Source organism: Oncorhynchus nerka, linkage group LG25 (assembly GCF_034236695.1).
Source record: "Oncorhynchus nerka isolate Pitt River linkage group LG25, Oner_Uvic_2.0, whole genome shotgun sequence".
Taxonomy (NCBI): domain Eukaryota; kingdom Metazoa; phylum Chordata; class Actinopteri; order Salmoniformes; family Salmonidae; genus Oncorhynchus; species Oncorhynchus nerka.
Window position 1 is genome coordinate 30,597,780 of NC_088420.1, and position 13,146 is coordinate 30,610,925.

General features: G+C 43.4%; 1 protein-coding gene across 1 annotated transcript in view; it reads right to left on the minus strand.

Moving 5' to 3' along the window:
* Positions 1–13,015, minus strand: part of LOC115109359 (copine-2-like) — a 37,923-nt gene extending 24,908 nt beyond the window's left edge. Inside the window, exons 1-10 of the mRNA XM_029634168.2 lie at positions 12,834–13,015; positions 9,398–9,600; positions 7,473–7,652; positions 7,264–7,338; positions 6,977–7,048; positions 6,601–6,684; positions 6,318–6,407; positions 6,075–6,173; positions 5,506–5,592; positions 4,937–4,996 (exon numbers count right to left, since the gene is read on the minus strand). Coding sequence (XP_029490028.1) covers positions 4,937–4,996; positions 5,506–5,592; positions 6,075–6,173; positions 6,318–6,407; positions 6,601–6,684; positions 6,977–7,048; positions 7,264–7,338; positions 7,473–7,652; positions 9,398–9,571 — 921 coding nt within the window. The 5' untranslated portion in view covers positions 9,572–9,600; positions 12,834–13,015. The remainder of the gene's footprint in view (positions 1–4,936; positions 4,997–5,505; positions 5,593–6,074; positions 6,174–6,317; positions 6,408–6,600; positions 6,685–6,976; positions 7,049–7,263; positions 7,339–7,472; positions 7,653–9,397; positions 9,601–12,833) is intronic.
* Between the last annotated feature and the right edge of the window lie 131 nt (positions 13,016–13,146).

Sequence of the window (13,146 nt, forward strand, 5' to 3'; positions counted from 1 at the left end):
TTTCTTCAGGAATGTGACTAAAAAAAGTGATATATAAAAAATTAAGTATGCAGGGATGTTTTTATTTATTTATTTTATTTACCTTTATTTAATTAGGCAAGTCAATTAAGAACAAATTCTTATTTACAACGACGGCCTACCCCGGCCAAATCCGGACGATGCTGGGCCACCCCATGGGACTCACAATCATGGCCGGATGTGATACAGCCTGGACAAATCAGTGGACAAATGCCATAGTCAAGGCTATGACGGAGCCAGTATAGTGAGTGGAGCTTACTCAGGTGTTCAAAAGTGCATATCAGACCGAGAGCCTAATGCTTCTTAGGGAGATTTAGTTTAGAAATGATCTCTCTGCAGAAGCGACATAGGGATGGTAAAAAAACAGCATGATTGCCGTAGCAACATCAGGGCAGAAGGGAGTTGCCCTTCAAATACAGCCGTTCTGTAACATCTTTAATTGAGCCTCTCATTCTCCTCAATTGCCGGCCTAAATACATTACGGAAAGAGTTTAACAGTATAGGAAGCAGTTGAAACAGTTCTCGAGGGCAAAAAAAAGAACAACAAAAAAAGCTGTTTGCGATTTCGTTCATACTGGTGAACCGGTGAACCGGAATCTGGTCTATCTTGGCTTGCATCACTCAAGACTAGGTTTAAATGCAGCGCAACCGACATATAATGCACAATATCTCAGGAAAGACTGTGTGGGTTGTCAATACAGAAAACAGTCAGGCCCGCAACCTGGACTACAGGCCGTGGGGAAAGCATTTGCACACAAAACACCAGGGGAGACTCTCAAATGGAATTTAATTTACCTTGAATATTGCAGCCCATTTGTGTAGGCTATCAGCTAGACAAAACCCGTTCAACGATAAATAGTGTCTGAATTTATCCTCAAGTCAACTACTTTGTTCCTCATTGTTTGGCTATTTAATGTGTACATTTGTATAAAACGTTTATAAGTAGCAGCTAAATACGGTACATAGCTATAGACAGTACACTGCATAATGAAACAATCCCTAGTAAGCTAGTGTTTTGAGCGTGGACTGAATGTATTATTTGGCATTAATAGACTGGTTTTACGCACAACTTTCTATCCAAGCTGGGAGAGAGCGCAAGGACGGCTCATGTCATGCAGATTCAGGTAGCCTATAGAGGACAGTTGATTATATATATTTTTTAAATGTATGCTGTTGCATCTAACATTTATTTTACAATCTGCAATGTTCGAATATCCAACATTAATTACTGAACAAGTCAGCCAGCAGTCTAAAAATGGCAGCATTGCAACAATGTGTATAGCTTCGTGAAATGTTAGGCATAACATGAGAAAATTATGATCAAATAGGCCTACCAATAAGCATGTATCCTTTAGTTAAAGCTAAGCTAAGCCCTGGCACCACAGAAAGCATATCATCGATTCGATAGGCATGAAGCCGCATAGACATGTCTAAATTTCAGCACCATGGACAGAGATCGGTAGTCTATACTTCAACCTTGCGGAGGCCCAGAGAAACTGCGCTATGCTAGTGACAGGAGGGGACTAAGCACCCACTCCTGAGGGGCCCCCATGTTGAGGGTCAGCGTGGCTGACGTGTTGATGCCTAACCTCACCACCTGGGGGCGTCAAGAAGTCCAGGATCTAGTTGGAGTAGTTGCAGAGGGAGGTGTTCAGTCTCAGGGTCCTTAGCATAGTGATGAGCTTGGAGGGCACTATGGTGTTGAACACTGAGCTGTAGTCAATGAACAGCATCCTCACGTACTGTAGGTGTTCCTTTTGTCCAGTTGGGAAAGGGCAGTGTGGAGAGCAGTAGAGATTGCGTTATCTGTGGATCTGTTGGGGCAGTATGTGAATTGTAGTGGGTCCAGGGTGTCTGGGATGATGGTGTTGATGTGAGTCCTGACCAGCCTTTCAAAGCACTTAATGGCTACAGATGTGAATGTTATCGGGCGATAATCATTTAGACAGGTTACCTTGGCGTTCTTGGGCACAGGGATGGTGGTCCACTTCAAAGATATAGGTATTACAGACTGGTCAGGGAGATGTTGAAAATGTCAGTGACGACACTTGCCAGCTGGTCAGCACATGCTCTGAGTGCACGTACTGGTAATTCGACATGCCTTGTAAATGTTAACCTGTTTAAAGGTCTTGCTCACACGACTATGGAGAGCGTGATCACACAGTCATCTGGAATAGCTGGTGCACTCACACATGATTTCCTACCAGGTGGCGTGGTGGCGAATCGCATCTCTGCATGTCTGGCAGACATATCAGTGTGGATGACGGATCACCACCTCAAGCTGAACCTCTGCAAGACGGAGCTGCTCTTCCTCCCGGGGAAGGACTGCCCATTCCATGATCTCGCCATCACGGTTGACAACTCCATTGTGTCCTCCTCCCAGAGCGCTAAGAACCTTGGCGTGATCCTGGACAACACCCTGTCGTTCTCAACTAACATCAAGGCGGTGGCCCGTTCCTGTAGGTTCATGCTCTACAACATCCGCAGAGTACGACCCTGCCTCACACAGGAAGCAGCGCAGGTCCTAATCCAGGCACTTGTCATCTCCCGTCTGGATTACTGCAACTCGCTGTTGGCTGGGCTCCCTGCCTGTGCCATTAAACCCCTACAACTCATCCAGAACGCCGCAGCCCGTCTGGTGTTCAACCTTCCCAAGTTCTCTCACGTCACCCCGCTCCTCCGCTCTCTCCACTAGCTTCCAGTTGAAGCTCGCATCCGCTACAAGACCATGGTGCTTGCCTACGGAGCTGTGAGGGGAACGGCACCTCAGTACCTCCAGGCTCTGATCAGGCCCTACACCCAAACAAGGGCACTGCGTTCATCCACCTCTGGCCTGCTCGCCTCCCTACCACTGAGGAAGTACAGTTCCCGCGCAGCCCAGTCAAAACTGTTCGCTGCTCTGGCCCCCCAATGGTGGAACAAACTCCCTCACGACGCCAGGACAGCGGAGTCAATCACCACCTTCCGGAGACACCTGAAACCCCACCTCTTTCAGGAATACCTAGGATAGGATAAAGTAATCCTTCTCACCCCCCTTAAAAGATTTAGATGCACTATTGTAAAGTGGCTGTTCCACTGGATGTCTTAAGGTGAACGCACCAATTTGTAAGTCGCTCTGGATAAGAGCGTCTGCTAAATGACTTAAATGTAAATGTAAATGTAATTTAGTGTTGCTTGTCTCGAAGCGAGCATAGAAGGCATTTTTAGCTCGACTGGTAGACGTGCGTCACTCGGCAGCTCATGACTGGGTTTCCTTTTGTAATCCGTGATATTTTTGAAGCCCTGCCACATCCGACGAGCATCAGAGCCGGTGTAGTAGGATTCGATCTTAGTCCTGTATTGACACTTTGCCTATTTGATGGTTTGTGGTTATGATTTGGCGAGATATCTTATAAGAGTCGGGGTTAGTGTCCAGCTCCTTTGAAGCAGCAGCTCTAGCCTTCAGCCCCAGTGCGGATGTTGCTTGTAATCCATGGCTTCTGGTTTGGATATGTACGTACAGTCACTGTGGGGACGACGTCATCAATGCACATATTAATAAAGCCGGTGACTGATGTGGTAAACTCCTCAATGCCATCGGATGAGTTCCGGAACATATTCCAGGCAGTGCTAGCGAAAGTCCTGTAGATTAGCATTGGACCACTTCCATATTGAGCGAGTCACTGATACTTCCTGTTTGAGATTTTGCTTGTAAGCGGGAATCAGGAGGATATATTTTCCAAATGGAAGGTGAGGGAGAGCTTTGTATGCATCTCTGTTTGTGGAGTAAAGGTTATCTATAGTTTTTAGCCTCTAGTTGCACAGGTGACATGCTGGTAGAAATGAGATAAAACGGATTTCAGTTTTCCTGCATTAAATAACCGGCCAAATCAAATCAAATCAAATGTTATTTGTCACATACACATGGTTAGCAGATGTTAATGCGAGTGTAGCGAAATGCTTGTGCTTCTAGTTCCGACAATGCAGTAATAACCAACAAGTAATCTAGCTAACAATTCCAAAACTACTACCTTATAGACACAAGTGTAAGGGGATAAAGAATATGTACATAAAGATATATGAATGAGTGATGGTACAGAGCGGCATAGGCAAGATACAGTAGATGGTATTGAGTGCAGTATATACCACTAGGAGAGTGAGAGTACAGGGTCAGAGTTTACAGGTAGCGAGTGGGAGTAAAGGGTCAGAGTTTACAGGTAGAAAGTTGGAGTACAGGGTCACAGTTTACAGGTTTACAGGTAGAGTGTTAGAGCACAGGGTCAGAGTTTACAGGTAGAGAGTGGGAGTACAGGGTCACAGTTTACAGGTTTACAGGTAAAGTGTTAGAGCACAGGGTCAGAGTTTACAGGTAGAGAGTGGGAGTAAAGGGTCAGAGTTTACAGGTAGAAAGTGGGAGTACAGGGTCAGAGTTTACAGGTAGAGAGTGGGAGTACAGGGTCACAGTTTACAGGTTTACAGGTAGAGTGTTAGAGCACAGGGTCAGAGTTTACAGGTAGAAAGTGGGAGTAAAGGGTCACAGTTTACAGGTTTACAGGTAGAGTGTTAGAGCACAGGGTCAGAGTTTACAGGTAGAGAGTGGGAGTAAAGGGTCAGAGTTTACAGGTAGAAAGTGGGAGTACAGGGTCAGAGTTTACAGGTAGAGAGTGGGAGTACAGGGTCAGAGTTTACAGGTAGAGAGTGGGAGTAAAGGGTCAGAGTTTACAGGTAGAAAGTGGTAGTACAGGGTCAGAGTTTACAGGTAGAGAGTGGGAGTACAGGGTCAGAGTTTACAGGTAGAGAGTGGGAGTAAAGGGTCAGAGTTTACAGGTAGAAAGTGGGAGTACAGGGTCAGAATTTACAGGTAGAGAGTGGGAGTACAGGGTCAGAGTTTAAAGGTAAAACGTGGGAGACACATTGAAGTAAGTGATGACATACTCACAGTGAACATGATTTGGCATCCACCTAAAATATAGTCCAGGAAGGTATAGTCCCTTTCAACCTGAGGATACAGTATTCAACGATTATTCTCACTCTGCTCATACCATTCCATCCATACTGTAGCAAGTTCAAATTATTTTTCCTATAGATAAATAATTGGAGAAGGCACGGAAGTGGCACTTTGATAGGATTGAGTAGTCTCCATACTCAGTAATTGGCTGCCTGAACAAAGGTGATTACTGCAGCAGCCCCTGGTTGACTGTGTGAGACTGACAGGTGTTTTGTGCTGATATTAATAAATACATTTAATAGCGATTTGAGCCATTACTCTAATCCCTGCCTGCAGCAAAACCAAAATTACAGGCATTTTGTTTGTAATAAAAAACATATTATGAAGGAAAGTCATTAGCTGTGTGCATAAGGATTTAATGTGCATTCATAATTTAATTAAAAGGCAGTCTCCTTTTAGACTTAATATGCATTTTGCAGTTGCCATAGTGGGTTGACTAATTAGTCATTAAGAGGGATAGTGTACACTATATCTATTAGACTCTATGTGTTTTGGTTCACCTTGCATGACTTCAGAATGATGATTCCAGAGTTTTTGTAGCTCTTTTTCTTCTTCTGTTTCTTGGGATTAATGCATTCAAATTCGATCTGGAGCAGAAGAACACAGAGTAAGAAATTACCACTGGGACCCCTCTGCACATCCACACAATGTACACTCTCACATCGGCTGTATTTGCATTTCTGCCATTAGCTAATGACACAAGGTTTTCAACAGGAAGTCAGGAGCGAAAAACGTCAAATACAGAGCTGTTCCTATACTTCTCTCTCCAGGTGTGGCCGGGCTGTAAAATAAAGCATAACCCAACATGTATTAAGGAGGTTAAAAACAAGGCGTAAATAAGCTCTTGTGAATATCCAAATGAACAGGTGTCTTCCATTCAGAAATGGTGAGCTGTGTTAACTGCTGTGTTAACTGCAGTGTCTTAAGTGAGTCATCCACTCACAGTGTGGAGAACACTGAGAGTTGAGACAATGTAAAAATTGTGTTTGATCCACACCACAGCATGACTAAAGCATGCAGAACAAACCCCCATAGATAAACTGGAGTAGCTCTCAAATCCATCCCTCACCTCCAGTGAATTTTGGGCTTCACTCATCTTGTTGACAGTGGTCTGAAACTCTCCAATGAAGTCATGGCCTCCATCGTTGTCGTAATCATAGCACAGTACCTAAAATACGAGACACCATGCAGTAATACCACAATAAATAACTTCTTAAAATGTATTTGGCTATTTACATACTGTATCTAAAGGGGATTCCATTTTCATACCATCGCCCTCAGATGAATGTACACGTTGATAAACCTTACTCACCTTGATGCTCCTGTCCACGTCCCCGTTACAGAGGGAGATGAGTGGTACTGTGAAGGGCTTCCACACCGGGTCCAGAGTGTTCTTTATCACCTGCAGCACAAAAACAGGTACTGTGAGAACACTTCTTCCATGTTACTTGGAATACAGAACTCAGAAGCAAATCCAAGCCTATCCAGTTACTGTTGTCAGCAGGTGGTAAGACACCTTGTTTGGTGATATAACACACTCAGTTCTGCAGTATTGACATTTAAATAGTTTAAACAGCCACCCCCGACCAACTCACCTCTGTCCTGTGGACTAACATCCATTTCCCATCATCTCCTTGCTTATGGAACTCTAGGTAGGGGTCTGATTTACCAAAGAAATCCTACAAAACAAAACAATCTGTTTTGACAATGGCCCACAAAGCTGCCAGCATACCACTATAAAAATACAAATACACTTGTGTGAACTAACTCTTGCACTTGACTGTTTTTTTCCTCTTACTATCTCTGACTTTGCAACTTTAAGATGAATGCACTAATTAAAGTAGCTCTGGATAAGAGCATCTGCTAACTGACTCAAATGTAAAATATAAATGGACAAAATATTATTGTTGTTCCATATATTAAGTAAGAACCTTTTAACAGAGATGGTAACATAGTAGCAGTAACTCTTACCTTCTTGTCAAGCTTTCTCCCACACAATGTCAATGTGATTATTCTATTGTCTGACAGTTCCAGCGCAGTTATCTGCATACAAGACAAACTGTTACTGTGTGTGTGTGTGTGTGTGTGTGTGTGTGTGTGTGTGTGTGTGTGTGTGTGTGTGTGTGTGTGTGTGTGTGTGTGTGTGTGTGTGTGTGTGTGTGTGTGTGTGTGTGTGCGTGTGTGTGTGTGTGTGGGGACATGTTTATGGTTCTTGGATTTCTTTGTGGGAATGAGGCATATAAGCATGATGTTCTCACTGTGATGGTTCCTTTCCCAGCTGGCTTGCTATTGGCCAAGGTTAGTGGTCGGTGAAGTTTCTTATTGGACACAATCTAAAGGTCACAGACCAGAGAGAGAAGTGAGTGAGGAGTGAAATGCCCAACTGCAGATAAACATAAGCAAGTGATAAACAGATGCAGAAAGGGGTCACAGACAGACTCCAAGAACAGTGTGACATGTAGCATACCACCCCCAGTGTACAGATGTACTCTCCCAGGAAGTCATGCTCATACAGCTGGCTGCTGCACTTGTCCTCATCAAACAGGGCAAACTTGAGCTTCTGGACCTCCTCAAAATGGTAGTCCACCTTAAACTTCACCCCAAACACTGGATTCAGGTTATTCACTGCAGTCTCTGTTCGACCAATCTGAAAATAATACACAGGAATACACTATGTTTTTCTCAAACAAGTACTGTACTCACACACAACCACCGCGCACACACACACAGCGGAGGTGGAGGGTGGACATGTGGGGGTGTTGAAGGTTGATAAGGTCTTGTTCATGTGAAAGATAAAACCAGGTGGTGGTGACTAACACAGTGTATGTCTGACTCAGACTGATAGAAGATGTACACATACTCATCACCCCCTCTTGTTCTCCCATCGCTGAGCCTAGAGCGGAGCAGACTGTATATGTTTCTTCTCTGCTTTGTCTGTTTGACTGGAACCCCGCGTCTCTGTGTCTCTCCCCGCACCTTCTGATCGTTACCCCCTCCCCTTTCTGTGTTATCACACGTCCCTCTTTACCCCCACAGAACAGATGGCCACTCTACCCAGAGTGAACCCCTCTCTCACGCCTAGACGGACAGGGAGAAAAATCCTTCACTTCTCAATGCCTGCTCTGCCGTATGTTTTCTGGCTGTGTGTGTATTATTTTGTGTTTCATATGCTGTAGCTTTCATCATGATCCAAAGAGAAACCATTGTGATGATGACTATTTTACACCTCCGGAATAGCACACACGTACTTTTTATACATAGGCTACCCGTTTTCAAAACCCACTGTGTATATTCCATGTCCCTTCCCTGTTTGCCTGTTAGTTCCATTCCACATTTCTCTTTCCACACATTAAGAACATCATGATTCCTTTGCTTCCATCCATGTTTCCATGGTTACTGCAGCAACCGCTATGCTGGTTTCATGTTGGAGCCTGCCCTGTTGACCGACAGCTCAGGCCTGCAGGAACACACTCAGCCTGCCTCAACAGAACACTACCCAGGCAGGCAGGCATGTTTTTCCCTGGCACTGAGAGGGTACCCAGAGCGCGCACACACACACACACACACACACACACACACACACACACACACACACACACACACACACACACACACACACACACACACACACACACACACACACAGTCATGAGCCCTGCCTAGTTCTACAATTTCTCTTCTTATAATGTGATTTTAAACCTAACCCTAACCACACTGCTAACCCTAACCTTATAGTAAGGCCAGAAAGCTTCTTTTTTCATGCATTTTTACAATATAGCCAATATGACTTTGTAACTGTGTTAGGCAACACGGCTTCAAAGACAGCTGTGGATGAATGTTTCTCCATAGTATATTGATAGGTGCAGAAAGGTGGATGGCAGGGTAGCCTAGTGGTTAGAGCATTGGGCTAGTAACTGAAAGGATGCAAGTTCAAATCCCCAAGCTGGCAAGGTACAAATCTGTCATTCTGCCCCTGAACAAGGCAGTGTTCCTAGAATTTGTTCTTAACTGACTTGCCTAGTTAAATAAAGGTTAAAAAAAATCCACAATTTCCCTGGTTTATACAGAACACTCAGTGTTATTGCAAACTTGACTAGTAAGTGATAAAACATTGAGAGCATTCAACAGTGAGAGGAAATTTCTTCGTAATGTTTATTTCACCCTCTCAAGTAGTTTGCTTTTACTTTTTAACTCTCTCGTTTAGCATCTCTCAGTATCATCTTTGTTCCAACTTTCATCATAACCACAAATTCTTCATTTCTTTTTTACCTCTATACTACCCTCCAGTCAGTCACCCATTCCTTCTACTTTTCCAGCAACCATTTCCCTTCTCTCGCCATGAATCATTATTCATCCACCCTTTTCCCCCCATGTCCACCCCTCCCCTCATCACCTCAACCCAGCTGCTGTCCACCTCATTGAATAGCACACAGAAGGGGTCTGACTTGGAGGTCACATCTCTGTCCAGCAGGTTGCCGCAGCACACAGACAGCTCCACCCTGGTGATGCAGTGCTGGGGACTCACGGTTGGCCCAGAGTCGGGCCCCGTGCCTAGCGTGTAGGCCATGCCGGCAGGATTGTCAGCCCTCCCACAGCCTGGGAACATACACAGCAAAGAGAAACAGCACTATGAATGACATTACTGTAGCGCTGAGTGTTCTGTAGACTCATAGATTCAAAATAAGGTAGAGAGACTGACAAAAACATGGGGATCCTTAATGCAGGGTGGTTAATGACAGAACATTTGAGACCTACAGAGACCTCATATTCCATATTCAATAGAACATAAAAATGTCATTTTATCCATGTGCAGTATCCATAGAGTTGCCTAAATCAATTCAGCTGCAAGAAAAACAAAGGTCCGGGCCACACACAGAATAATTGATCTAGTACAGTGGTCCATCATGTGTCATATGAGAGAATAACTCATGAGATATGTACTCTGTCAAACATTCATGCACAGGTAATGTCATTTGTAAGGACATGATGAGTATGGTGAGAGCTCTTGTTGCTAAGATACTGATGTGCCATTGTGGAAGACCCTCCTTCCACTGCTAGTGGAACCAGGAAATTGGTTATATTCCCTAGAGATCACAGATGTGCAACTGCATATGTTATAGCATCATTTATTAACTTAAGTAATTCAATATAAGGTTATAATAAAACCACTGTAAATACAACTAAAACCAAAATGATTATTTACCTACATTGTCATTTTCTGATATGGTTAATGGACTTTTTTATATAAGCACTATAGATAAGGCTCTCTATGAAGCTCTTACCATATAAAGGTCTTCCATTACCAATAATTAGCTTCAACCAAAACAAATGGAAAAAGTGTACAAAGGGAGCATACGGACGTGTTCCGTCACACAAACACACACATCACACACACACACACACACACACCACACACACACACACACACACACACACACACACACACACACACACACACACACACACACACACACACACACACACACACACACACACACACACACACATCACACACTGCCAACCAAATCATAATCAATCTTCATGGATGTATGTATGCGCAAGCAAGTGCGCAAGTGCGCAAAAGTAAAGTATCATATTCTCATTCGCTTGTATAATGTAAACGGTTAAATGTTGTTTTGGTATCCGTAAAAATATTATACTGAAGACATCAGCATAGTATTGCTCACATACCTAAAGTAAAAAGGGGGATAACTCACCCCATATCCCTAAACAGCCCCTCAGGTTCAGTCCATCCAACATTACAGTCACTGGAGTGACTAAAACACTCTTCACACCTAAGGCAAAGCATTGGCCATATATAACCTGACCATAAGGGCCATTTTTAGCATAATAGCCACATTCTATTTGTTCACTTCTGATGGCTGATGATGTCATGGAAAACTTGTATTGTTACCAAATCAACAGCATAATCATCCTTATCCTTATACAAACAGAGAGATCGACAATCCAAACACACACACACACACACACACACACACACCAACAACCCCTTATCGCTCAAACTGGAAACTGTGCCTCACTCACCTTAATAGCACAGTAAACACAATGTACATGGTCATTTACTCTAACACTCTAATTACCTGTCTGCCCTAGTGTATGCTGACAAGTGGCAGAAATTGAGCATTTTCTTTCCCAGGGTACAATAAGCATATTTGTGGGGAATAGGGGAATGGGGCAATACTATGCAGTGTTTTCCCTAGGAATTTTCCCAGGATACAATAAGCATATTTGTGGGGAATAGGGGAATGGGGCAATACTATGCAGTGTTTTCCCTAGGAATTTTCCCAGGGTACAATAAGCATATTTGTGGGGAATAGGGGAATGGGGCAATACTATGCAGTGTTTTCCCTAGGAATTTTCCCAGGATACAATAAGCATATTTGTGGGGAATAGGGGAATGGGGCAATACTATGTAGTGTTTTCCCTAGGAATTTTTTCAGTATTGGTGGTAACGGTAACGGGTTGGGAGGGGGCTGCATTGCTACTAGCATTAATACAATGACATGCTAGCTGTTCCCATAGACTTCCAGTTATTGAGCCAAAGCGTGTCTCGCTTTTAAATGGATGCTGGGGAAACATGTAGGGGGAAAATATAATGGAAACATCGCTATGGGATATAAGTAAGTGGCTACAGAGGAGAGGCAGACACTGCAATTTTAAGGAAGCCTAGAACTGTCAGTGATTGGAATGTCAAAAGACAATGCCACATACTGTTTGTGTATTGAAGTTCAAATAGGAACTTTGATACTTTACCGAAAACTGAGTTGAATACAGTAGGCAACCTTAAAGACTGGCGATCTGTGAGTTACAGACCCAGGTCACCACCCTCAGTGTCATGTTGTCTTCCTGTCTGTGTGGCAGAGGAAGTGGCCTCCCCACAGGTAAATACAAGGCTGGTTGTCTGCAAACCTAAAGTCCCCCCCCAGATGCCCCTTGGGCAACCTTTTCTCAGACCATTCATTCAGATGGTAAAAATATTCAATTGGCTCTTGTGCCAGTAATAATGCTACATGTGCAAATGGTCCAGGCTAAATCAACACATAAACTGTGAGAAATATGCATAGATTGCTATTTATCAAGATTATTATCTATCAAGACCATTTTCAACCCATGATGTAAATTGAATTCCCATCTTCACTAATCTCAGTGCTTAAGGACCAGGCTGACTGCATCATCTGCTCTACTGTGAGAGCGCAAATGTCACTGGAGAATACTTATGAGAGTGGGTGAGAAGGGAACAGAGTTTCTCCACCTTTGATGGTGGCGTACAATAGAAATTGTATAGATTTCAGAATATATTTTAACAACCAAAATATCCAGAGAGAGATGGAGCAATGCAGAGAGCAAGAGACCAACAGAGATAAGCTACGTCCCCATTTTAATAGACAGGAGAGAACCAGAGAAGTAAAGACATGGGTCTCTGAGAAGACTGTGACATTTCTGCTTTAGAGCTAGTGACAACTGTCTCTGTTTACTCTTGTGCTTGACAGCTTGAGCTTTGTGAGGGTTTTCTGTAGATCTGTATGTGACACAAACACTATGTTCACAATAACCTCTGACATATCCTGTGTGCAAGCCTAAATATTTACATCAGTTTACAGTTTCAGAAGTAGTACATTGAGAATTACAATATATCAATATCCCAAATTCACTGGTAATATTTGAATTTGCAGCACACCTTTGAACACCTTGCATTTTAATTTCAGAGTCATTAATTTACTTAATGTACATATTTCCAGACATAATATGCATACCGTTAATAGCATATGACAAAAATACACTGCCCAAGAGCCCCAATATTCACTTACCTTAGTAAACGTGATTTAAGTACTACTCTACCCACTTCTCTTCTCTGAAGATTCCTTATTTCTTGATAGCTCAAACACTTTTCTCCCTATGCACAAATTGAAGTTATTTTCATGATGTCAAAAAATATCATCAGGGGAAAACAAATTGTTGTAGTTCGCCACGGGGGCAGGTCATTCTGCGCTGTGACAGTCTCTAGCCGAGTGGTGTAGAGGAGCGATACTAGTAGTCGCGCATTGCTCTGAACTCCGCCCGAATCACACGCGCTCTATTCTGGGATAATTGCCTTCAGCAAAATGAAAATATAAATGCTCT